At 42.1% G+C, this 25,522-nt stretch overlaps 1 protein-coding gene across 4 annotated transcripts in view; it reads left to right on the top strand.

Moving 5' to 3' along the window:
- The window catches only part of EEFSEC (eukaryotic elongation factor, selenocysteine-tRNA specific), a 132,945-nt gene extending 108,034 nt beyond the window's left edge, over nucleotides 1–24,911 (top strand). For 3 of the 4 annotated variants that reach the window (XM_087743045.1, XM_087743043.1, XM_087743042.1), the window contains one exon: nucleotides 24,144–24,911. In XM_087743045.1, the coding sequence (XP_087599171.1) occupies nucleotides 24,144–24,328 (185 nt within the window). In that variant the 3' untranslated portion in view covers nucleotides 24,329–24,911. The remainder of the gene's footprint in view (nucleotides 1–24,143) is intronic. The other variant, XR_015701207.1, reaches the window with a different exon arrangement.
- The last annotated feature ends 611 nt before the right edge of the window (nucleotides 24,912–25,522 follow it).

The following is a 25,522-nucleotide window of genomic DNA, read 5'->3' as shown; positions in this document are numbered from 1 at the left end:
TTGGAGAAAACAGGTAGAGGCGGGCGATGCCTTAGAGCTGCCCGTCTCCTGCGGTAGCGGAGGGTGAGGCGGGGAGGCTGGGTGCCCCGCGGCCTTCCCGAGGGGCGGCGGCGGGAGGCGCAGGGCCGTGTTTCGGGCTGCCTTCTCGTTCCTGCTTGGGAACCCGACACATGGGCCCGCTTTCTTGCATGTGTTGTTTTTAGGAGGGAGGGAGGTGACCGAGCGGCTAGCCCCTTGACAGGGCAGTTTTAAAACATTCATAAAACTTTTATTGGGCTACCACCCTTCCAGATAAATATTTTCTGAGTTTATGGGCTTATTTTAAGGACTGAAGCTTAATAGCAGCTTTGTAGCCCTATCCGTCCCCAAAATAGCCTTTTGGCAAACCCCATCTCTGGAGGCTGCCATGCTTTTCTAGGTCTTCGGAGTTTCTTCATGGCTAAATTATTACCCTTTTGCCTCCTTCCAGCTTTGTATGGCTAAATGGGACCAACTGTTAAGAGTCTTTCCCCTTCCCCCAGCCTTGCTGAAAGCTGATCCAGCATACCGTATTTGGTCATCTTGAAAGGAGAAAGATTGCAGTAGTTATAAATTTATTTCCTTTATTAAATTGGGTTTGTTAGACCTGTTTTATTTGTGTCTTAATTATCAATCTTTTCTTAACGCTGCATGTGATTTTTAAGATGGTACAGGCTGGTGGCATTTCGGACATCTGCTGGCACTTTTCAGGCACTTTCTCAACGTGCTTCCACAGATATAAAAGCTTTACAGCGCGTCTCAGCGTTAAGCGGTGAAACCAGCGGGCTTGCAGCCAAGGCTGTAGGAAGGAATGCTGTACGTAGTGCTCGGAGGAGGACAGAGCTGCAGTTTGAACATCCACGCCTTTTGATTTCTCTGTGTTGTGTCCAAAGAGGTTTCATGAATTTCAGTGCAGGCTTTTGCTCAACGCTGACCCGAGACAACGTGTGCGTTTCGGCTGCTCTGGGGAACGCTGTCTATGGTTGTGTGTTCCAGGTCCTGAAAAGTGAGTGTTTTTAGCACCTGGCTCTTCGTCACCCAGTGAAGTTACTGCCCTCCCCTCTTTTCTTATCAGACACAGTTGTAATATGTAGAAGGAAAAAAACATACTATTTTTTTCATTTGCTCAGCTGTATGTTATGACACTACTTTTGATCACTGATTTCCTGAGGAGCAAACTTCTGTCACATGGGATTGTACATGGGATTGTCATACGGGATTTGTCTCATCCCAAGTGTTTCAGGGGGGTGAGGCTTTTCCTGTGCAGCGCACAGAGTGCAGGAACCACTTTTCCAGCATGCGTGAGTGCTGGTCCCTCAGACGTGCTCAGAAAAGGGAGCGCGGGGTAGGAACCAACTTCAAGGCTGGAGTCAGAGGCTCTTGTGGAAGGCTAGACTGTAGAAGTGACTAAGATAAAATAGGAGCTTCCAGACAACAGAAGAGACTAGAATAAACTTCAGCTCCCTTAACAGGGTCTTTTGGTCCTAACAGATTTTAAAAACAACCAACCCCACTTGCTTTATTTCAAGTGAGGCTGACAAACCTTCCATAGTCAGGGAACTCCCTTTTCCAGACCAGTCACAGTTCAGCAATACGTTTGCTGGTTTGTTTTGGTTTGTGTTTTGTTTTGGTTTTTTTTTTTTTCCCCCCTAAAAATAGAAATATCTATTTTGGTACAAAACAATGCCCTGAGACTTTTATTTCTGTATTTCCATAACTTCTGTGTTTTTATGTCAGCACATCTTGGGACTTGTCCTAAAAATGGAGCCGATATAAAAATCATGTCTTTCTGGACATCTAGAACCTCACTCCTCGTAACCATCTAATTTGTTGCTTAGATGAGGAAACAATTTACTCTTTGCAGGACTGTTTTTTATGCAAATGTTACACTGATAATTAAAGAAAAAAAAACATAGGAGTGACAAAAATAATATATTCAATGTTTGAATTCATTCTTACAGTTTAGGTGCATAAACTCACCACAGTCTGTGTCTATCTCAGTACAGGGTAAAGAGGTTAAGGCATGGCTTTTTGCAGAAGACTGGTGAGATCTGGCAACGTACGCATTTATGCATCACTCCAGGCAAAGCTGGACAGTTTGACTTTTTATACATTCATATGTGAATTTTAATTGCTGTATTCGTTATGTAAGTACGAGTGTAACGGATAGTAACTGTTCAGAGTCCTTTTCCCTGACACTTCGTAGTGGTAGTCCTCCTGCTAGTGACTGAACGTTTCGCAGGCAGGTGGAGGTTATCCTTTTCTACCCCAGCGAAGGAAAGTATCGCCTATGTTCCAAAGACGGAGCAGAGATCTAGAGAGATTAAATCGGTTGCCAGCACGTTTATGGCAGCGCAGTGAAGAGAACTCTAGAGTTTTTGTTTGCCACCAGTGTAAGACCATCTCCTGGAGCTTTTGCAGGGTGTTTGATTTTCAGGTTAGTTATCAGGTCAGCCGGTAGCCTGTTGTTATTGACTGTTGATAGTTTTTGGTGTTTGTTTTAAACTGCTTGCCATAATGGTGTCTTTTGATCCATTGTGTTCATTCTCGGATGGGGTTTAATCTTCAGAAGAAAGCTGGTGGGTACCTAATTCCTAAGACCTGTAGAACAGTCTGGTAAGGTAACTGAAAATGTACTTTTAGGAAATAGATTGAGATGTTCCCTGGATGATCTAATAATTCTCCTTAATTCCTAGCATTTTGTAGTTGTAACGACACAAAAAGATCAAGTTTTTAGTAAATATGTCTGTTCTTTTTTCACTCTCTCCTCCTGGTACCTTCCGAACACGTTGTGACAAGACTTTCCCCGTTTCAGAGCACTCGATACACATCGGCATTCTGCCACAGCAAGATGGTGTAACTGGCAAAATTGCACAAGCTGTTCCCCATTGCCCTTAGTGACGCTCGATCTTTGGCCGTATAAGGTGAGGGTACCTTATAGAACTGCACTAAGGAAGATGTTCTGTAGACGATGGCCTTTCTTCCTAAGTTTTAATGCAAAGGAAGTAGCAGCTGTTGGCTTGTGTCACGTGCCATTTTATATTAATTCTTTTTTCAGTTAAGGTTTAAAGAAAAAAGAAAAGCTAGTGGCAGGATTTTAGCCTCCTTGTGAACAGTTTTGGAGAAAAATATTGGAATAGCGAATGTACGTATTGCAGAGGTTCTTACAGACTCCTTCCCAAAGTAACAGACAAAAGGTAGAAAATTTCTCAATCTAAATTATAGAAGAAGTGGATGCAGATAGCTGTTAATTATCAAGATACTGCGGGCCAAAACCAGCCATAATGAGGGTGCAGGTACAGAAATTAGTAGTAGACGTTGTTCTTAATTTTCTAGAAAATATAAAGCATTGAGAGCTGGGGTTTTTTTACCAGCAACCTTGGAAGACCCACAGCCTAGGCAAGCTGAGAGATACTTCTCATTCTTACTTGACTTTCGAACTCCCTATCTGTGTTTTCTTTTGTTGTGGTTTAAATTGATCAAAAGTTAATGCTTCTTAAGGATGTAGTTTACCTTTGTGATTCTTCTCGATGGTGTATGGATGGATCAGGCACTGTGATTCTGATGGGAAAATATGAACCGCAGACACGAATTAATGCTCTGGAAGCAGAAATAGTGAAACAATGAACAAATACAGCTTTATGGGGAAAAAAATACACTTTTCAAGTTTTGTTGTAAAATAATTAGCCTTCTGTGGTAGACATGGAGACCATAGAAAAAGGACAGGAGCGGCTCAGTTGCCTGTGATTTGACTTAAAGTTTATGACCCTGAGTAATGTGCCTGCTCAACAGCACTTAACAAAAGCATATTTAATGAAATGTTAAACTCATGAATTACGTCTCCAAGCAAAGCCTTCTTTAAAAATTTGTGAAATCAGAAATAAATCAAGATCTTCAGACCTCTGTGGAGTTGTTTAAACATGAGATTAATAGGAACAGGCTGTTTCATCAACACTGACACTTTGGAAACTTAATAAATAATATGTAGCTTTTCTTCAGATTAAAAAAAAGGACTGTGTATTTCAAGGTATTGTATAAAGAATTGTAGCATTATTAATGCCATTGGTTCAATTGTATTCTTATTTCAGCCATTGAATGTCTAGAGCTACTCCCAGTTTATACTTAGAAAACGGGTAGAAACCAGTTTACTTTAGAGAGGATGAATGTGCTGTCCCCGCAACTCGCAGCAGCGAGCGCTGGTATCCCTCGCATAGAGCTGTCAGCCCTGGGGCTTGCAGTGCGTCGGAGAGCCTATCCTTCTCTCTTTTATTGCTCACTCAGTTTTGTTTTAGTTGTCTGCTTTAGTAATACATTGGAATTATTATTGTTTATTGTTTTGTTTGTTTGTTTTTTTAAAAGTAGTTGGGCACTACTGTGTTGAAACTAAAATAGGAAGCGTTTCCTTTGTTGCACTAGATGTTATGATTTCTGTATAACAACAAAAGTGTGACTTCTGTTTTCTCGAAGGGCTTTTACCTTTATTTTTCACCTGTTAGGGGACCAGATCTGATGCTAATGCAAATGCAATGCATAAAACATTTCCGTTGAATACTGGAAGTTTCCCTGGAAAGCTGGATAGGTTTTTAGGTCACAAAGTTTGAAATGCACAATGGCTCTGAACACGACCTCTTCGCTTTATGCCCCTGGAACTTTTGAAGAGGGACTTGCATTTTTTGGCGTTGGTCAAGTAGCCTGGTCTTCATAGACTTGCCGTCTGTAGTGTCTTTGTGCGAAGCGTTCCCCCTGGGGCACCATCGTAGGGTTTAACTCCCAGTTTCACTTGCTGATGTATGGGCTTTTCTGTTAAATAACTTTTATTTTCTATGCCGTTATGCCTACATGCTTTACTGGATTTGTGTTGTATACAAAGGGTTTTCCCCCCTGTTGTGCTTGGAACTGGTTTGTAATAGAGTTAGTTGTGTAATTCTGACTGAAAGTTACAACTTTATCAACAAATGCAAAGTGCTTGTTTTGTTTGAAAATTTGTGTTTTCCACTCATCGTGAACTATTTATCCGCTGCGTGTGCTGGTTTTTATCGTTTAAATAAAACAAACCACTTTCATGCATGCTGCACGTTAGGAATTATTAAAGATTCACTGGTATATAGAGCACTTACTGCTGTGAATGCAAGGGAAGAGCTTCTGTAAACAATTGATTCAAGTTTTCAAAATAACACAAGTGCTGGGAAAACTATTGCACTCAACTCTACTGTCACATTTCTGTGGATTAATGAGTCGCTGTTTGTTATCTCGGTGATAGCGACTGTCTGAATGCGCAAACCCCATCACAAATGTGCTATAAATTCATAACCTTAGATCTCTCTTTAAATCCCAGGGAAGATGTTCGGTCGTGCATACGATGTGCCGAGGAGCGTATTCGCGGTTATCGGAGCTCAGCTGATAGGCACTAACTTCCTTCTGTGTCTGAGCTGTAAAATGACAAATAGTTGAAAAACATATCCTTTGTGCCAAGATCAGGGATTTCTGCCTGCAATTGTAGAGTGCTTTAAAGCAATTCAAGAAAATATTCAGATGTCGGCTGGAGAATACGTTAATTCTTCTGAGTACCGACTGTTCCACCCGTCTGTGACTATACTTCTGTCGCTGGTACTCATAAACTTACTGTGCTCAGAGGTAGGTTCCGAGGCTCCTTGTGCTTTCCAGTCTTTCTGCCTCTCTTACTTCACCCCTGCTTCACTTACATCTTTAGCTCGCTGCGTCTGTGATGAAAAGTGCTAGAAATGTGAAGATAATTCTCTGGCCGTTGTGTCCTTTGCTGAGGTGTACCTGTGGCAGGCATGTTAGTAAGTGGTCATGCTTGCAGATTTGGTGGTTGTACTTTCTATGTAGCATGTTGAATCCCTTCTATCTAAATAGGTAGTATTGCAATTAATGAATTCTTTCGTTAATGCGTCCTTTTGCAATTATGCCAAAAAAATTCCAGGAGCTTACTGAATTTTGAAATGCAGACTGGCCGTGTTTGGCTTGGGAAGGCTGAACGCTCATGCAGTGCACATCACTCTGACGTATGCTGGATAATGGTATGGTATTTAAAAATCCGCAATATGTTCTGCGTGCAAAACCATACACATAAACAGTTGCACACTGTGTATATTGTGGCTGCACATCTTCAGCTTGTGTGGTATGATGTACACACTCATGCGCACGCCCACACGCTAAACCTTTGCAGGTCAAAAAGTGAGGATAAACTTTTGAACCCAGCTGCTTCCAAATTAAGTACATGTGCAGGGACCACCGGAGCTGGGGTTACTGTATTCCAGAAGAGTGCCGGACACCGACACCCACATATTGTACTGCAGGAGACTTCTTGTTCTTCCCTTGGAGCCTGAAGGATGATGCCTTGAAAACACGCTGTCCTCTTTGCCCTTTCCTTGTCACCAGAAAGGACAGGCAGCGGTTTGGTGACTTCTCCCTTCGTTATGGAAATGGGACTGATACAGTAATCAGGATGCTACATATGGAGCTTTTAAATTACTGCTCTTCAGTCTTTTGTTAGCCTTCATTATTACTGAAGATTTTTTTTTCAGGTCATAAAAATGACATTTTTAATATGCAGAATTAAAAAAAGGCAATATGAAGAATACGTTTTTGTCAATAAGCTTTTACCTTTTAAACCAGTTATCTTAGTTTCTGCTCTAGGTATTTTAATTGAAGATTAACTACTATTAAAGAGTATACAAATTTAGGTAGTATATATTTGGAGTAGTAAAATAGGACTGAATAAAAAGTGGGAATAGAGTGGCCTGTCCATTATAATTTTTAGATTGCAGAGCACAAACTAACCTTCATTAGAAGTTAGCACAGCACAGCCGACCGAGAGGTTCTTCTAATGTTAAGGCACTTTTTTTTTCTTTGGTTCCAATGAAATTCACCAAAAGTATACTTGGGAGCTGCAAGTTGAGCAGGTCTCATCTGGGGGTTTGTTTTATTTCTGCCATCTTTTTTTAATAAAACTTTGTTAGGTTGAAGACGATGTATGTAAATAGGAAACAAAATCCTAAAGGTAATTGCTGTATACTTCTCACTTCCGACTTGCTGCAGAAATGATCTTGATGTGCTCGGTGCTCGTATCTTTTTGCCCAATACAGGAAAGAAGACCGGTTCACTCCTGTTTGCAAACTGGTCGTATTTCTTGCACCTAGAGCAGAACTCGGTTACCACGTGGGTTGTCTTAAGTATGTGCGTTTGAGACATGGAGGCTGATTTATTTTTTGTTGTTGTTTGAGAGGGGGTTGAAGATGCTGCTTCATCCTAACCACCTGCATGTTGCTTGGGCAAACTGCCTGGTTTCCTTCCAGAGAGTTAGGCTCTTGTCTTCCCCATAGTATCCCATATTTATTCCAAAGTATAAAAGGATAGCTGTCCTGAGGAAAATCCTGTTAAGACTTACTGTTTAAACCTCTGTTTGGAAGGAAGTGTATCTGGTAGATTTTGTAAAGACTCAGATTTTTCTTTCTCCTTAGAGCTTGAATTTTAGCAGTGTAAGTATTAGTATAAACTTAGAGTAGATCCATAGCCTTGATGAACTGTGTGTAAAGCAAACACTTTTATGAACACTATTATATGAGTTCCCTCAGCCTCAATACGCAGGATGAGGGAATGCTGCTGCTGCTTCCATTTTGATCCGTGAAGGCTGAAATAGCTTAACGAAGTGGGGTGGCGGGGTTGGCGTATTCACCTGCGCCGAGCTGTGCTTCCCCGCTGGACCGCTTCCCCGGTACCTGCGAGAGCTCTACGCCGTGCTGCTGCCGGCAGGGCCTGTGGATCCTGAGAAGGAGAACGTCACCTAATGTTGTGGTGTGCTGCAGGCTTCCTTCGCCACCAGTGTCTGCTGCGAAGGAAGGAACCTGGATAAGCTAGGACCTCAGCCTTGGCTTGCCGTGGTATAACGGTCTCTCTGTTGGTAGCTTTGCGCAGGCAAAGCGGTTATCAGCTAGGGCTGTGTCCTTTGTACATGATGCTTTCCCACTCCTTCCTTTTTCTGGGGATTTTTTGATTGTTCTTGTTTTCTCCCTCTCTGTAAGGAGGGAAGGTTTGAACCACAGATTTGCCATGATTCTGCTGCAAAATCAGTAACAGCTGTTGGAATTGTAAATGGCTTCTTGGTTGCCGTCACAGAACCTGCAGTTGATCAGCTCTGCCCTGAGCAATAAGCGGAGACATCGGGACCACGGAGGCTAACTCGAGAGTTAAGGGTGGAGGGAATTAAAACCCCGAGGCAGGGGTCTAAATAGAGAACACAAGCACAGATGGGTATTGGAAGGGACACTGTTTCCTTTTATTGGATGTCTTTTGAGATGCTGTGAAGTGCAAAGTGGACTGAAGTAGCATCATAATGGGAGCTAGGAGGAAGATGTAGAAGAGTTTTCAGAGAAAATGTAATTTGAGTGTGAATTTGACTTCTTTTCTTTCCCCTCCTTCAAAAATCTAGTATTTTAGCAAAACTCAGTGGGCAAAGGATATTCTGTGCTTTGGTAGGGTCACTCACAAGTCGTTTAGGTTGATAGGCTAAGCTATATTCCTGTGTTGTCTTTGAGTAAGTTTAGGTTATCATAAACAGTGATATGTTAGTACAAGGCAAATGTTTAACAATTATTTGTCAAGAAAAATAAATCTTGAGATGTGAGAACTGCTCCTGAAATGGACTGTACGAGAACCCCGACTTAATGAATCAACAGTCATCACGCAAGATGCTGCCTTTGTGGGTTTGGTGATGGGGCTAATTTATTTTTAACTCGTTTGTGTGTTTTCACTGGTCATATTACATCTTCTGTAATCTAATTTTCCTCTCCTTCAATGCTGCCTTTTACTGCGCTCCCTAGAAACACCAAATTTATTTTTGGGGTTGGATTTTTTGCAGTGCAAGTCAAAGTGAGTTGGTGTGTTGGAAATGCGTGGTGATTCTTCATGTCATCGGCCCACGGAGCTGGGCTGATGGCCGTAACGCCCTGAGATACTAGTTGGGAACCTTTTCCCTGTCGCTGTCGGATTTGGACCCAGACACTCAGATTGGCGTTGGTAGTGGGAATCTTGAAAGTTAGGTTGCTGTAATTCATTCTCTTCCAGCTGGGCTCTTGGCATCGGGACGCTTGTTATTAATTCCTGCTTCTGAGCCTTGTGAATTGCCTACCCCTTATTTGTAAACAAATCAGCACTTGGAAATTTCAGAAAGATGAAAAGAGTCTTTTTTGGGGATGGCTCAGGAAAGCTAATCTCCTTCAGCCTTAAATATGATCTGCTTCCCCTGGACTTGGACAGAGGCTGTACCTGTGTTTTCTGATATTTGACTTGACTTGGGTTTAGAACAGCCTGTGCCCCAGGACGAGTGTAATGGGGAAGGAAACCCAGCCCTTGGGTGGTTGCCTAGAAAAATGGAAGTATCGCTGTGGCACGGATAGAGGTGTTAAGGTCTTAATATGTGCTAGGTCTGTGCCGCTCTATCTCTGCAACTTGTGCTATCTCATTTAAAGCCTGACTTAGTGTGCCTGCCCCTTTATAAACATACCGCTGCTGGACTCTCTGCGACTTTGTCAGCGTTGCTGTTTATTTGGAGCCTAAGTACTCTGAAGTAATTATTAGAAAACAGTAACTTTGGATTCAAAGACTTACGTCTGATCTCTGTGATTACTGAGAAAAAGCATGAAAAGATTGAACGGAAAGTCTTGATATTGAGAAGGGAAATCTAAAGTTATGCCTTTAAAAATAATGCTTATATTCATTTTAAATGTTTTTATTTGGAGGGTGGGCTGATGGCTTTGCATTTTTGAAATTAATAATATCGAAGCTGCGTACAGGAAGAGTCTCATTCTGCAAATCTTTCTTCCCTTTCCCAAATTCCAGAATCACTGGCTAATTTATTTCTATAAGAACATTTTAAAATAATAGTAGCTAAATAATAGAAAGAGAATCAGTTAAGGCTCAATAGTGTTCAACAAGCATGTACTGAATGGCGAAAAGCATAGTGTCTTAATTAAAAGAAATGCAGGAAACTTAGTTACTGCAAAGTGGTTTTTTACTGCTAGAGGATTTGTGGGTGATTAAGAAATGTATAGACTTGAGGTTTTTATTTTTTCAAATAAAAAACAGACATGTGTCTTCATCCTTTGCTGCCTTGTTGACTCAATTTACTTGGATGGAATTTTTCAACATTTAAAACAAACTTCATGAATCATTTCTGCTTAAAGGCACAAGCTTTCATAGATACAACAGTTAAGACTTCTAACTGGTTACGTACGTAAATACTGTTTAGGATATGTAAATTTTGTACTTGCTCCCTTAAAAAAATGCAGACGAAAGCTGTAATAGGTGGGATACAGTAGGCGTTACCTGTTACAATTGTTGTGCTTGAATAACTGTTTTAGCATTGCTTTGTCTCTTTGTGCTGTTTCCCGCGAAAGCAGCGATTAGTTTGTAGGGCAGACGTGAAGAAAACGTGACACCGTGGCAGAGGGTGACGGCGTGGGTTTGTAAAGCTGGTTTGTGCCGCCCTTGACACAGCCTGCCGTTTCTTGGTACTTGGGGAGCGAGGTTCTCCAGTGTCGCCGTAGTGATCCCTACACGCTCTGCAACTCCTAGGGTTTGGCCCTTCTGCGCTCGTGTGGTGCGGCCCTGCTCCGGAGGGGAGGTGCCATTCCACCCAGGGTGCATGCGTCTTAGATTAAGATCAGCATTGTTTTACTCTATGGTAAAGGCAGCATGTGCGCTTTTTTAAATTGTTTTAATTATCGTGGCCAGTTGACTGGTGGTACAGCTAAGCGAGCTTTGTCACAAGCATTTTTTGTAAATGTGGCAGGCTTCGTCGTGGGGTTTTAATATGAGCTTTCTTGGAATTTGCTTAAAAATGTGACTTGGGGAAGGTAGGTGAGCAGTCAGTGGATGCTGACAGAAAATAACAATCGTTCCAGCTGAAAATGTACATTCTTTTTCAAAAACGTTATTTGGAGGATATGTCAAATTCTTTGACGTAGTTCAGGATTCCCTTCGGGAGCTCGTTTCTCCGCTCCCGTCGCACCCCTGCACCCAGCCACTGCGGCACAGCTGTAGGCCCCGTGCAGGTGACGGCAGAAGTGCCAGCGTGGCTTGCTTCTCTCTGCTCTGAACCCTCTTTGCAGAGGAGACGAGGGAGGAAGGTGAGGTGTAACTGATCCGTGTGCATATGTATTGCTGAGAACTAAAGAAGTTGCGTTGGAATGTAAAATTGTTATGTTAAAAAAAAAAAAAAGTAAAATAGTAGACAAATTGGGACGCAAAGCAAGAATATGCTCTTTTGGCTGTTCCTTGCTAAGGCTGATTTGCACCGTAATGGACTCTCACCAAAAGCTGTGTTCACTTTTTGCAGAAGGGATTTTTAAGAACACTGGAATCATTAAGAGTGAGTTTCGTTACGTGGGCCAGATAATGAGTGTTTGAAGCTTCACCAGACTGAGCATCCTGTAACTATAACTGGAAAACATAGAGTGCCTGCAAAAACAAACCCATCCAGTCTTGTCTCTCGGGTGGCCTCTCCTGTACTTTGTATGATGTGACCCCTGCTTTCCTCATGCAGCCGGCCTCCCTTTTGACCGAGATCCACCTGTGGATGGTGTTCCAGTCCGGGAACCTCACCCGGCTCCGTGAAGCTGCTGCGTCTGTGGGTGTTTGCGTGCTCCGTTACAATCTCCACCAATTTCAGCGTGTGCTGTTGGTCTTGGCAGACTGTGAAAGACGCTGGGAGGGAAGTACACTGTGGAACCGTGAACCTGAAGAGCTATTTTAGGGAAAAAGTATGTGAATAATAAAAGGAGGGAGAACTGGCAAACATTTGAATTTGTCTTGGTAAAACAAAATTATACAAATTTCCCAAATCCTTTTTGGTGGAAAGCCGTAGAGAAGGAATTTATAGGTTATTAAAAGACTGAAAACTTCATAGCAACCCAACATTCTCACACTGTTTCTTCTCCTCCACCCTCCCACAACATTTTATTTCCCTTGTAATAATTAGTTTGAACTTTCATCTATTTCTGTGGATCAAATAATTTTCATACAACTTCAGGATTTTTTTTATATGCTTTAAATCTTTCTTCTAAATAATGTTTTTTGTAACAAAAAAAAAAAGCCATGAATACATTATAATTTCAATTTTCGTAGTGTGTGAAAGATTTCTGCACTAGGTCTTTATTGTTTTTGAAGAATTCATCACCCTAGTTAAGAAGCTTAATATAAATTAAAGAAGGTATTAAGGAACATTAAGACATCAAAATGTGGAGCGTTCTTTTCCTTTCGATTGCTCCAAATGCAAACAAGTTGAATAAAATGCAATCAAAGGGCCTGTTTGGAGAACATTGAGTGGCTTTACAGCTGTGCTGTAGAGAACGTCTGGTAAGAGCATAATTCAAATAAAAAGGCCTTTCTTTCCTTCTCCTAATTCTCTTTGTTGTGGTGACAACAGAGTACAAGCCCGATAAAAATTTAATCACCTTATCTTTTTAAAGCAAATTGCATATTTGTTTACACACAATATACATAACATAAAAAAGAAAAAGCTGCTATCCAATCCCCCTCCCCCTTCTAATCGCATTAAAGGCCCTTGCCTAGAAGTTTAAAAAAAAATAATTAAATGTTTTATTCTTTATTCTGAAGTCCCATTGTTCAGGATTGCTTTATAAAGGCAGCCCAGGGGAAGATGAATATCGCCAAACTTAAACTCTGGACCAGCACTGAGCAGCAGATGCCTGGGATGTGTCAGCGGAGTTGGTCCAGCTTAACTGGCTTCTGCGGTGCCTGCTCCACATCAAGAGTTGCAGGCAAGATGGGAGGATTACAGACAGGCCTGCGGATCTAGCACTTTGATTTGAAGCTGCTTTGTAATGAATTGCCTTTGATTCCGTGTCAGATCTGCGAACCTGAACTTTTTCCACATTGTATGCATTTCTGAAAGGCTGCTGCCGGAGAGACTGTGTATTGGTACTGTTTCTGTTGTTGTCTTTTCACTAGGCTGATGCAATTTTAGTCCCTTGTGTTGAATTCAGAACATGTTTTCAGTTGTTTCTGCTCACCTTAGTGCACAGACCATGAGTGGTGTTAGTTTTGTTAATTTACTATTTTAGAGGTACTGGGATACTGACAAAAACCCAGTCAAAAGTATCTTCTGGCCCACTGCTGAGTGGCTCTGGCCCGAGAACTCCCTCACTGGAGAGAAATTTAATCCCGATGGGATATTCCATGGGTTTTAAAATTATGAAAGATCATGTGCTTAGTGATTCCGTGATCTGTTTCTCCATACCTAGCTGTACTTTTTGGAACATATTTGTGATTTTGTCCTTGATTTGAGGATTTAATCAGCAAGGACCACCACCGCAGTAAAACGTGTGAAAGTCTGTCCTGTACAACAGCCGTCACAGACTCTCCCAAATTTTACACATCGTATTGATGTCTGGATGTTTCTTTCTTAGAGGGCCAGTGACAATAATTGTGATTTTGAGACACTGTTCCGTCTTTGTTTTGAATGATCTTGGGTATTTCACGCTGACCTCCCTGTAATTTTTCCCTTGTGGAATTGTAACAAGAGCCTGTCTACATTCCTAGGCTTCCAACTACGTTGCATATATTTGTATTAATAGTTGGATGTCCTTATTAGTTCCGCTGTTTTTTCACAGTTGCTTCTGTTGTGCTCTAGGCATTTCCATGCACTCAGTTTTTGCTTCAGGGCGTTTGAAGAACGCGCAGACTAAAAGCACAGCATCGGTAGGAGACTTGCCTCTCCCTGTAGGTGTGCTGGAAGGATGAGCATAGCACTTAGGTGTGATCTTGGTGACTGTGCGGACCTTGAGTGGCCATCAAGTGAAAACAGAGTTTACGAATAATTGCTGGTATGATACATCAGCTGGCCACAAAAACAATCCGAGGGCTGGAAAACCTCTGCTGTGAGGAAAGGCTGAAAGAGCTGGGGTTGTTCAGCCTGGAGAAGAGAAGGCTGCGGGAAGACCTTATTGCGGCCTTTCAATGCTTAAAGGGGGCTCATAAGAAAGATGGGGACAGACTTTTTAGCAGGGCCTGCTGAGACAGGACAAGGGGTGATGGTTTTAAACTAAAAGAGGGGAGATTCAGACTAGATATAAGGAAGAAATTTTTTTACAATGAGGGTGGTGAAACACTGGAAGCGGTTGCCCAGAGAGGCGGTAGATGCCCCATCCTGGAAGCATTCAAGGCCAGGCTGGATGGGGCTCTGAGCAACCTGATCTGGTTGAAGATGTCCCTGCCCATGGCAGGGGGGATGGACTGGATGGGCTTGAAAGGTCTCTTCCATCCCAAAGCATTCTGTGATTCTATGATAATTGCAGCCTTGTTAATGTACTGAAAGCACATATATAGCCTGTGCAGAAATTAATTTGAAAATCCTTTCCTTTAGGCTAACAGGACAGTGTTGGATTTGAGGACAAAAAGATTACCGGAGTGGTTGTCTTGTCTTGTAGCTCTGCCAGTTGATCCGTTGTATTGTGTGTATACTTAATTTGTGTAGCCTAGACCTAGTAATCATGGTGCACTGGAGTCTCCTATGTAACGTGTATTAAAGCTAGTCTCTGGCATACAGAAACAAAAAATTGTGTAGACCATACAAGTCATAGCTGTGTTCCAAGAGCGCAAAGTTTAAGGTCATCATCTTTAGGAGAGTTGCCCTAGGAGGGCCTAGTCAAGAAGTGGTTGTGGCACACAACATAACGGTAGCTGAAATATATGTTGGCCTATAAGACAAGGTCAGGTTTGGTACTTTCAAACCTATTCATACTGCAGGGTGGCCAATTAGCCAAGAAATTAAGATCTCAAGTATGTAGCTTCATTTCAGAGCTGTTATTTGGGACTGAAGGGTGTGTTGGGTTAGGGTGCGTTTTGGAAGACCCACTGTGGGAACTGCAAATGTCCTTCTAAAGTGCGTATAGGCTTGTGTAGACTTAAATAACATGTAGGCTTGCTTAAATAATAAGATGGTTGCAGAGCAATGGTATGCTACACAGTGGGGATTTGTCAAGTGCAGAAATCTATCCTGCTACACAGCTTCAGATGACAGCGGTGCATTTGTATCTGGTGTTTGATTATTACATTTTTTTTGCCAAAAAAAAAAGGTTAAAATGTGGTTATGTTATGTAAATTTGGGAAAATTGGATAATATATGCTGATCATCTTGCTGGAAATTAAGTAGTATAAAACCGTGAATGAACGGCACACTCTCAACGCAGTGTGGCGTGCTGGGTGTCCTCAGTGTAGATGACAAGCTTAGGACTAAGAGAGGAGAGGAAAGGGCAGGCGAGGTGTGCGTAGGGAGGTACGGCATCGATAACGGGTCAGCCGCCGATAGATATGGTGTGGGTCCTGGAGCCTGTGCAATTTAGCAATATGAAAAATATCAGACTGAAAAATCAAGACGCTGACTTCATGCAGAGGGTATGGCAGACTAATTAAAGAAAAAAATGTGTACCAATTGAGCCTATAAAACTCTTCCTGACCTTGAGAAAACTCCCAGAGAGCTGTGGGAAACTCCGGTCTGTCCCCTCTGAACTTTTTTGTGTTGTTGTTTAAATATAGTAACTGCTTTTTTAATTAAAAAGAAAAATTAGATGGCATTTCAAATTGTGTCCATGGTGCCTTGGGGACCTATTACAGTACAAATTACCCTATACTATTTAGCGAGGCCTTGTTTACTATTGTGTGAAGCGAGGGTTAGCAGCGTAAGGATGTAGGACAAGAAGGGCCCTTCTTTGAAAGTCTGGCTCTGCACATGAAAGTGACGCCAGCAATTGGAAGCAATTTGTGGAATTGTTTGATTATATTAATTATGGCACCAGCAAACAGTGCTTGGGAAACAGTTTTGTTTTCTTGCATTCTTTCTTGATTGCTTGCAGCAAAAGCCAAGATACAGAATGTGCCTTTAAGGACTGCCGGAGAGTGCAGTTCAAGCCATTGTGTAGAATTGGCACTGAGCTTGAAAAGGTTGTGTCCGGCTTGATGTGAGAGCTTTCCGAATACAGCGGTGGCCTGAACTTCACCTAGGTCAGCCTCTTGAATTAAAACAGCTTCTGTCTCCGTCGTCAAGGAAGAGTAGCTCTTTCTCTGCGAAGCAGGAGCCCATAATGAAATCCATGTTATTTCCAGTAGTGCCACCTCTTATAATAATGTCTTTCAGTCCAAAAGCCTGTATAAACTTAACAAATCGATGCACAAGACTCAATTCGGTTCACCACTGAACTGCAGCCTTCTCTGATGTGGTATGGGGCAGCTGTTCCCCAATTTATGGGAAAATGTTTTGGTAGTTAAGGGTTTCCAAACAGAGCCTACCAAGCTGAGGCTGTGGGAATTACTCTGCTGGTGCAGGCTGGCTGTCACAACAGCATTTGGTCAGGACAGGGAGCAGTCTACTTCTGCTCAAAGTGGCTGTAAGATGGTTTTTTCTGGTCTCTGTCATCAAACAATGAGTTATGGTTGGTTTGTGTCGATCCCAAGTGCTACACCAAGACATTAGTGTAATTCTTGTTTGGAAGGAAGGAGTCAACTTTCCCGTCTCCTTGGGGGTTGATTGCTTTCCCTGGCCAACTTTGTGCTGTAGTCCTGTTAATATTCACGAGCCAGGCAAGGTGATAATAGCAGATCTTCTACCAGCCAGAGGAGAAAAATGAATCTACTCTGGAGTTTGAAACTGTAGCAGAATATGAGAGAGCTGACGAGATGTGGGAAAAGATGGTGTGAACTGAAAATAGAATTACTGGAGAACTGTGAAGGGATTTACATAAGTACAGTCCATTGCCTGATCTGTGAAAGTAATTGAAGCTCAAATCCTGAGGGTAGCAAGGAAAGGAGTATTCCTTGTTTCTTGAGTGAATCTCCGGTCAACTATTACACCGAAATCGTCTAGGTAATCGTATTATGCGTGTTATCGTGGTGATGAACGCCCAGGAGCAGAGTGGATCAGCTCCTGTAGGAGCACTGTACTTCAATCTGTTGGCTAGAAAGGTTGGTAGGTGTTGACATATTGACCCTGATGTCAGGTGGAGAATTCCTACCTGATCCTGGGCTCTAGTTAGGTCAGGACACAGTTTTCACCCCTGCTCTTCCTGAAGCACCATATGTTAATGGCGGGCAGATGGGATGCCAAGTTAGACAGGGTCAGCAGTCTGTAGATGACCGGTCATCCCATCTGCTAGGTGTGGTGCGACACACCTGATGTTCCTATTGCAGTGTTTGTGGGCAGAGTAACGTGGTACCTTTGTTCTTGGAAGGCTTACAAAGATACTCTTTTTCCTGATCAGCTCAGGGGTTTTTGCTGGGATATTGAAGGAGAAAAATGACCACCTTAGCTTCTTCAATAAAATCAAAAGGTAGATTTTGGATATCTTTAGCAGAGAATTCAAGCGACAGGATGTTACATTTTCTGCTATTCTTGTCCTTTCTGTCTGACTGTAGAGATCACTGTAACAGGAGGGCCTCGGCAAATTGATCCTCTGATTTTAGGATGCTTCTGCTTTTTGTTTGAATCAAAACTCCAGAACATTACTTTAGGGATAATTGTATGAGTTTTTCATGGGGTTTAGGGCACAGATTAATGATAATTTTTTTTTTTCCGAGCTACTGGCATGTTTTGGGACTAGGGGAGAACAAGCATGTGCTTGCTGGTTTGTTGTGGGACTCTGAGAGCCAACCCTTGCGCCACTGGCATTTCTCTTAATTTTGCAGGAAACCAGTGATAGATTTATTCTTCTTGTTTTGAAGTTGATCAGAATCTGAAACAGATAAGTGCTGTATTTGAACCTTGTACCCCTCTTTGAACATAGGTAAATATGCTTTTAAGTCTTGGATGAATATATGTAGCTGTTGCAAGAAAAAAAAACAAATTAGTTTATAATTGTGTTGTACTGAAGTCCTGGATTCTCGAGTCCAGCAGTACTAGCAACAAGTTTCCTTTCAGTGGCCCGTCGTTGCAGTAAGCAGGGGGAGAGACCGGTCGTTGCCCACTGCCCAGCGCAGCCGCTCTGCGTCGGACCGTGGCGGCGGGTGTCTCCCTCCGGGGCTCTGATTATTTCTGATTTTCAGGTTAACTGGCCTTTGTACTCTCCGTTAGCCAGAGAGTTGATGCAGGCATATGCTCCTTAACTGTGTAATGAGCATTCAGGCTCTGAGGGTTCAATTTAAGGAAATCCTGAAATTGTGAAAACCAGCTGTTACAAATAATCCATTGTGAGTGAGGATTATCCCCAACTTTGCCTCTTTCAAGTTTTGCTCTTTTCCTTCACTTAGGAAGAAAAATGTCTGCCTGTCGTATTAAAAAGTTACGTTTGCCTTGGATAAAAACTATTTCCAATGTCAAATGTGCTATGTTAACTTGTTCTCTGATGTTCAGTCAATTTTTCATTTGAATGTTGACAGGAAACAAGAAGTTGCAGGTAGTTGAGTCTTCTACCTGCAGCGTTCAAGGGGAGCGAGTAGGATATTCTGTTTGCAGCAGGGAAAAACAAAGTTCAGTTTCCCACTGAATCTCTGCTCGCAAATTCCTGAATGGAATGGGAGGTTTGGAGATATCAGCAGGTCAAGAAGAGTCTAGGAATTTCTTAATATTGAGTGCAAAAAGGAATATTTTCTGTTCCAGTGAGAGCTACACGTGTAGCCTCAATGTGTGTTTTCCTAACGTGGTGGTAAGAATCCTGAGCCAGCGCTTTCCCAGCAAACCATGGCAAGTACCGTTGCAGGTAGCTGGTGTAATACCTTTGCTGATTTTTTCTATTGGTAGGATGAACTTTTAATTCTGACCTGCAAGCAAAGTTGTAATGAATCAGGAGACCTGAAATTTAACATGATTTTTTTTCCTCGTTACAACTTTTAATGCCGTAAGAAAACTGTAATCATCCATGCATATCCCTTCATGTTCATCGGTGCTAGCTAGGATAGTTAGCAATTGGCTTTTTTACAAGTGTGCATATGAGAATGGAGTTGTTGAAGTTCAGCAAAACAAATTCTTCTCCTTGGCTGTGCTGGAGAGCCTGCCCTGCACCTGTATTATCACACCTGTTTTCAATGATGTGCTTCTCGGTTGCTTAAAAATTACTCCTGTCTCTGGCTGGGCTACAAGGAGATACTGCATTATCTTGCTTCTCATCTACACTGCGTCTGGGATTCAGCCTTTAAAATCTTCTGTTCAAACACAACGTTTCATTAGCTTTGAAGGAGATAGGACTATTCCTAAATATTGAAGAGATCTGTGGAAACAGGAAATAGAAATATGGAGATGGGAAATCTGAAAAATAAAGTTGGGAAAGGAAAGAGAAAAAACTCCTGAAGGGCAGAATAGCAAGTGGAATTGGGAGTCAAGGAAGAGGGAGCTGGGCTTAGGAGGAAGAGGAGAGACCACCCTTGGAGACCTTCTCAAGGAGCAGGGGAGCAGAAGACTAATAGCAAAAAAAAAAAAAAAAAGAAAAAAAGGGACAGAGGATGTTGATAAAGAATGACAATATTAAGTAAAAGGTAAAGCAGGATCCAAGCTTACAGGTCTCACAGCTGAGGTAAAAATGTACATGGGGAAAAAGCACAGCAGTGCTCCTCCATCCTGCTGTTGGATTAGCAAAAGGAACTGGAAGAGCTGCATCAGCATTCGTCCTCCTTCCAGCTGAAGTAGTAGTAGTAAAAACAAAGCTAAAGTAAACCGTGCTGGTTACGGACATTTATATGCTTTACGTGTGTGCTGTGATTTGTCTGCTGGCCAGCAGGCCCCAGCAGCCTGGTATGGAGACTGTGCATGGGCCGGGGGCAGCGGGGGGGGCGTTCGGCACGAGGCTTCGCTGCGTCCCTGCTCCAGGGAGGCCTGGTGAGCATGTGGAGAAAACGAAGCCTTAGAGAAACCTTAACACTCGCGTCGATAGGAGTCTCTTCATGTGGGGGGGAGAGCAAAATTTATCTCCTATGTTCATACACAAGAACGGGTCCAGAATTCTGCAGTGTGAAATTTCCGTACAAAGTTATTGAAATCTGCATGTTTCCATGCAAGCTTCTCGCATGAGTAATTGTAAAACTCCAGGCTGCAATGCATTTAACTACTTAAGATACTGTGAATCACGAAGAAGCTAGCTTTTATTTGTGAAAATTGTGTAAAGTATTGTATTTATCCTTTATTCTGTGCAGGTGAAACTGTTCTTAGACCTGGAAAATATTTTTCCTGATGAGGTATTGCTTTTCATTCGAATTTGAAAATTCAGGGGTGTTTTTCAATTATAAATAGTTCAATTTCCATTAAATCTTTGAGACCATGCTGAGACAAAGGATATTATGTTAGGAGTCTGTATTCTTATTTGTTAATTATCAATAGTAGTTGAAACTACAAGAATGAAGTGGATTAAACTATTTTACAACTAGATTTTCATATCTAACCTGGGTTAGTTGATGCTACAAGTACATCTTGCATAGGACCTGTCTGGGCACTTCTTCTTACAGGCATGGTTATGGTGGGTGGGAATGAGTCTGCGAAGCGTTCAGATGTCTTATGTGCCTCTGAGGACTGCCCATTACTAATATTAATACATAGGTATTTCCCACTGTTGTATGCAAGGCATTTCTTTAGAACTTTGAAGCTAAAGTCTTTTTTTTAACACACGGACCTTTTCAATTTAATCCATTAGCAACTTGGCAAAATAAAGTAATTGTCCAACAGAGGAAGAAAAAAAAAAAATCTATTAACATTTGCTACAAATCCGAGTAGTACAGGCAGCACTTAATTAATGGAACAGATTTCGCACTATGTATTCAAGCTAACATAGCTATTGTTCAGGAGAGATTAGACCCTTAATGTAAGTAAGTTAAACTAGACCTCCATCTAAAAATATCCGTCATTTCAGCTATTAAAGGTCTGATGTCTTCTTCGGTGACAGATATATTTCCCTTCATTTCCTTGGTTTTGTAAAATGTAAAGCACGCATTGTGTGTAACGCGAGAAACGCGGGGAGGTAGATGAAACCCCGATTGCGCCTCCCTGCCTGCTCCTTTGTGCTGCTCCCGGCGCAGAGCCTCTTCAGCCCCGAGACCTCCTGGCACCAGAGCAGAAAACCAGCAAATGCCGTTTGCTAGGGTACGATGCCAGCCACCTAATCTGTTTGCGGAATGAGGGCCGTGGGATCTGATTAGGTAATTTAGATACCTTGTGAATTTAATAATACCTAAGCTGCCTTTGGCTGCCAGCCCATCATTTCGCTGGTAGGAACTACCGTGTTCTTCCATTTCTTCTGTAAACTTTTTACCCATAATACTCTATTTGAATCCAAATAGGTGTTAAGGGCTGCAGGTGAGCTGTATTTTTACTTCTCTATACGTGGCAGGTAGCGATAGGGTGGAAGAAGATCAGATGTTCAGTATTAAATATGTTTTCCCCAGTACAGTTCCATGTGTGCAGCATAACCTTTTTGCTTGAAAACAAAATTTTTCAAACATGAGGTTCTTTGTTTAAGCACCTAAGGTGACACCTTTGTCCGAACGCCTAAGATGATGGCTTTCAGATGTGTCAGGCAGTCCAAGTGCTCGTTTGATGTCACCGGCAGGTTTTGAGGCTGGGTTTATCCAAAGTGGGTATTTCATCCCCGCAGCCGGGAGTTGCCCCAGCCGAGCGCCTGCTCCGGGGCGAGCAGCCGACTGCTCGGGGCATCGCTGCCCCGCGGGCTGCGGACGGGGCTCTGCAGTGGCAGCCTGGGTGCCTCGCTTCAGATACCCACGAGGGAAAACTTTGGCTGCGATTTTAATGCCACACCTCCTCCCTTCCTCTCTCCTTTCCGCCAATTAGTGTTTTTTGGAAATTAGTGTCTCGCAAAGCCTACTAACATAAATAGAAGTGTTTTAGGATTTGTTTGCTTTAATTAAAGTGTGTCTTTCTGAAAGGATTTAGTTAAACATCTTTCTTAAACAGTAATGTGCCAGTAACAGCAACATTAGTAGTAGTGATAAGACCCAGAAAGGGAAACCAACTAGAAAGCAAAATGAAATGTTTCTTTGTCCAAAACATAAATGGTCTTCCCAGGAGTGTGGAGGAAACCCTGTTCAGGGACACATAAAATTAGGTTGATCAAAACAGTAGAAAACCTGCAATATGAAATAAAGCTTGCAAAGGTAGAGGGGACTGTGCGAGGTCACTCCTTTTGCTGGTTTTGTTTTGTTTTCCTCTTTTTTTTGACTGTTGCTATTTTTTTTTTCTAGCAGCACCCAAGATGTTCTCAGAGCTTTCCAAATAGGAAAGAAGTTGCTTTTCATGTAGTGATAAATTATTTTTTCATAATGAAGATGGAGTGATTGTAAGGCTAATGAAATTAATGGAATTTATAAGAAAGCATCCAATTAAAAAAAATCAAAACAGCTGCATCAAATGTGACTATGTGGTGTAATAAACCCATATAATAAATATGTGGTCAGGCAACACCGCATTATCTAGTTTGATTAATTGAACCTTACACGTGCAAAGATAGTCATTATCAGACTTCTCAGCCATTAAGGAAAAAGTCTCAGTTATTTTCACAATGAAATAATCATTGCTCTCTTTTTTTTATTCTGCCTTCTGAAAAGAGAAAATGGCTGCTGCCTTGACTGCAAAATGCAAGATCTTGCAGAACTCTGCAAAGTTGATGCTGGACTTCTGCAGCCTTAGCGTACATCGTAGTTTGTGTAGTTAGATACATAACGTGTTGCTTTTCTCTTCTCTTGTGCCCTTGCACTTTTTTAAAAGAAGCAAGACCCCTCCATCTCCAAAAGCCTGCCCGTGGCTGTGCTGCGGGGCGTTCGGGCTGTTTCACAACCCCTGGCTACAAAATGCCAAATGGGCCGTTGCCTGGTTTGCCTTCAGCAATTCCTTGTTCCCTCCCTTCCCTTGGCCGCGCGGTGGGGATGCCGCCGGGAGCAGCAAGCTGAGGAGGTGGGCTCTGGCGCTGCGTCCCCCGCAGTCCGCCCGAAGTGCCTCTGGCTCTGTCTGTGCTGGAGCAAATCGCCTGCGCTTGTAGACCTCCTGTCTCCAGTAAATCATAAGCATCTCGATCTTTTTGTCGGGCTAGGATATGAGAATCCGCATCTGAATTTCAATATGAGGGGAGAGAAGGCGATTAAGTGTTTGAGATAAGGTTATGTGACACCACAGGTTAAAAATACCTGAACTGAATTTGGCCAGCTGCCCGAGAACCACGTTGCAGGGCGCTCGGGCGGTGCTGAATAAGCTGCCAAGGAGCTTGCTGTCTTCTGCTTTAAGAAAGCACTTCTTCAGGAGTGGTCTTTTAGGAGCTGTATCTCTCTTGTTTTACAGCCTTTCTTTGGACTTTGCTGTCTTGCATTTCTTATCTCGAATGTCACCAACGCGTCAAGTTAAAAGAAAAGAGAAAGGTGCAATAAACCCTAGCCATTTAGGAAGAAAAGGACAAATATTTTTGTTTGGTACAAATGTCTGGAGAAAGACTTAAATTGGATCCCCAGAATCCTGCACAGGTTAATTCTGGTTCCCCTAAGAAGTGAGGGCTGAAACCCTCAACAAATACTGTGTGTTAGCCAAAAAAAAACAAACAAAAAAAAACCCAAACAAACACACAACTCTCTACTTTGTTAAAAGCTAAGCCATGTGTTTCTGGCAGGTCTGAGAAATAGACTGAAGACATGCAAGAACCTTCTGACTCTTAGGACTCTCTATAATTTTAGTGTTTTACCAGTTGTTGTTTTTCATTCATGACTTATTTTGTAAATATTCTTAGTGATGAGAAGAAACTTTGGGAGATGTGGGTAAACAATAGGGAAGGTCTGCTGAGTAAAAAGCTTAGGCTGGGCAAGTTGGTCTGGCTTGTTTAAATTGTTGCCTGTATTTAATAGTTTAAAAGCTGTTGAAGGACACAGCCAGGATACTGCACTGGATTTGGGGTATCACTTTTGGGAACTGTGTTTGAAGGCTGCTTTTATTTTTCATGTGAGTTATCGTATTCCAGAAGCGGGATGCAGAAATGTGACTTTGCTAATGCACCTGATTTACTGTCTTATTTTCTTTGGTTCGTTTCAGCAGTATACTTGCCTGTTCATTTTTTCCAGTTATACTGAAATGTGACGTTGAGTGTGTTTGTCATGCGTGTTCTCCTTTTTTACAGACGGGCTGAAGCCAGATACCAAGATGCTTCTTACTGTTGCCTCCAAGAAGAAATCGAAGGCAGGGAAGGGAGATCCAAGCAAAGAAGATGAAAGCAGCAAGAATGATTCAGCCCAACCTGTGACCATCTCTCTTCTCTTTAAAAGATATGTCTTTGACACACAGAAGAAAATGATTCAATCCTGAGAAAGCACCTGATTGCACCTGAAAGACCAGAATCTGAAATGAACTCAGGTGGAATGTGTTTCTTGTCTGAACACATCAGACCTGTTCCTTCCTCCCAGACAGAGCCTGGAAGCTCCTGCTGACTATGTGCCCCCTCCCAAAATCTCTGCAATCTGGTTTTGTTCTGTTAGAATCTGCTTATTTTGTCATCTTGGCAATGTGAGTCTTTACGGCCTCTCGGAGAATGTCACCTGCCGGATGGGCACGTTCGGGTGTGCGCGCCAATAACAGTGTTTTTCTCGAGAATTGTTTTGAAGTTTCTCTTGATTTAAAAGTTTTCCACTAATGTTAATGTAAATCTAGTCAAGATGTGAATTTCATGCAACCCGCAAAGTGAAGCCGATTAGTCTAGGTTTACTTCCCCGAGCAAAGTCGGGGACAGAAAGCCCATGATATAATAGGTGAAACCTAAAATGGATGTTTCACATTCCTTCAGCTGCAGCTATGTAAGATGCTATCTGAGAGATGGTATGGATCTTTTTTATAAATATGATTTATATCTAGAAATGTTTTTCATATTAAACATAATGATGTGTGTAACTGAGAGTCTTAATTGTTCTGCTTGCTGTCCTAAAGGTTCAGAACCAATCTTCAGTGCCATTTTATATAGCTTTTCTGAATTTCCTGCCTGTTCTGCAGTGAATCCTACTCCAGAATTGTTTTCTTTCTCTGTAGCAAAAATGTCTTTTGTGTGTGAAAGAAAAAGTTGCCTCTGGAAATAGTCGAGGTCTTTATTTCATTTAAATAATGATAGAAGATTGCAGCATAAGCCTTGTAAAGTGAATATCTCCAAGATGCTTTAGAAACCGTTGGTTGTTTAATAGGGATTTCATGGCTGCTTTAGTTCTTCCTCTCAATTTCATGTCCTGGGCTTATAAAAAGGAGAGCACTGGTACTATCCCTTCTTTCCTATTTACGAAGCATAGGACACCTTAACATGAAAACTAACAATAATTCCACAGGTACGAAAGCTGCAATCTGGAACAGAAATTGGACTCGGGCTTGGCAGGATGGAAAATGTTAGTTCCTGCCTTTGGAACAAAAGGAGTCCTTCTGCTTGTTGGTGTTAAATAGCAGCCTGTGACCCCTTCGCTGAAGCCCACCATAAAAGATGACCACATGTATAACGTAAGTGCATTAGTTGCACGTGGACAT

Source organism: Nipponia nippon, unplaced genomic scaffold, assembly GCF_047370975.1.
Source record: "Nipponia nippon isolate SJK-2023a ecotype South Korea unplaced genomic scaffold, ASM4737097v1 scaffold_9, whole genome shotgun sequence".
Lineage (NCBI taxonomy): Eukaryota > Metazoa > Chordata > Aves > Pelecaniformes > Threskiornithidae > Nipponia > Nipponia nippon.
This window is presented reverse-complemented; position numbering and strand designations above follow the sequence as displayed.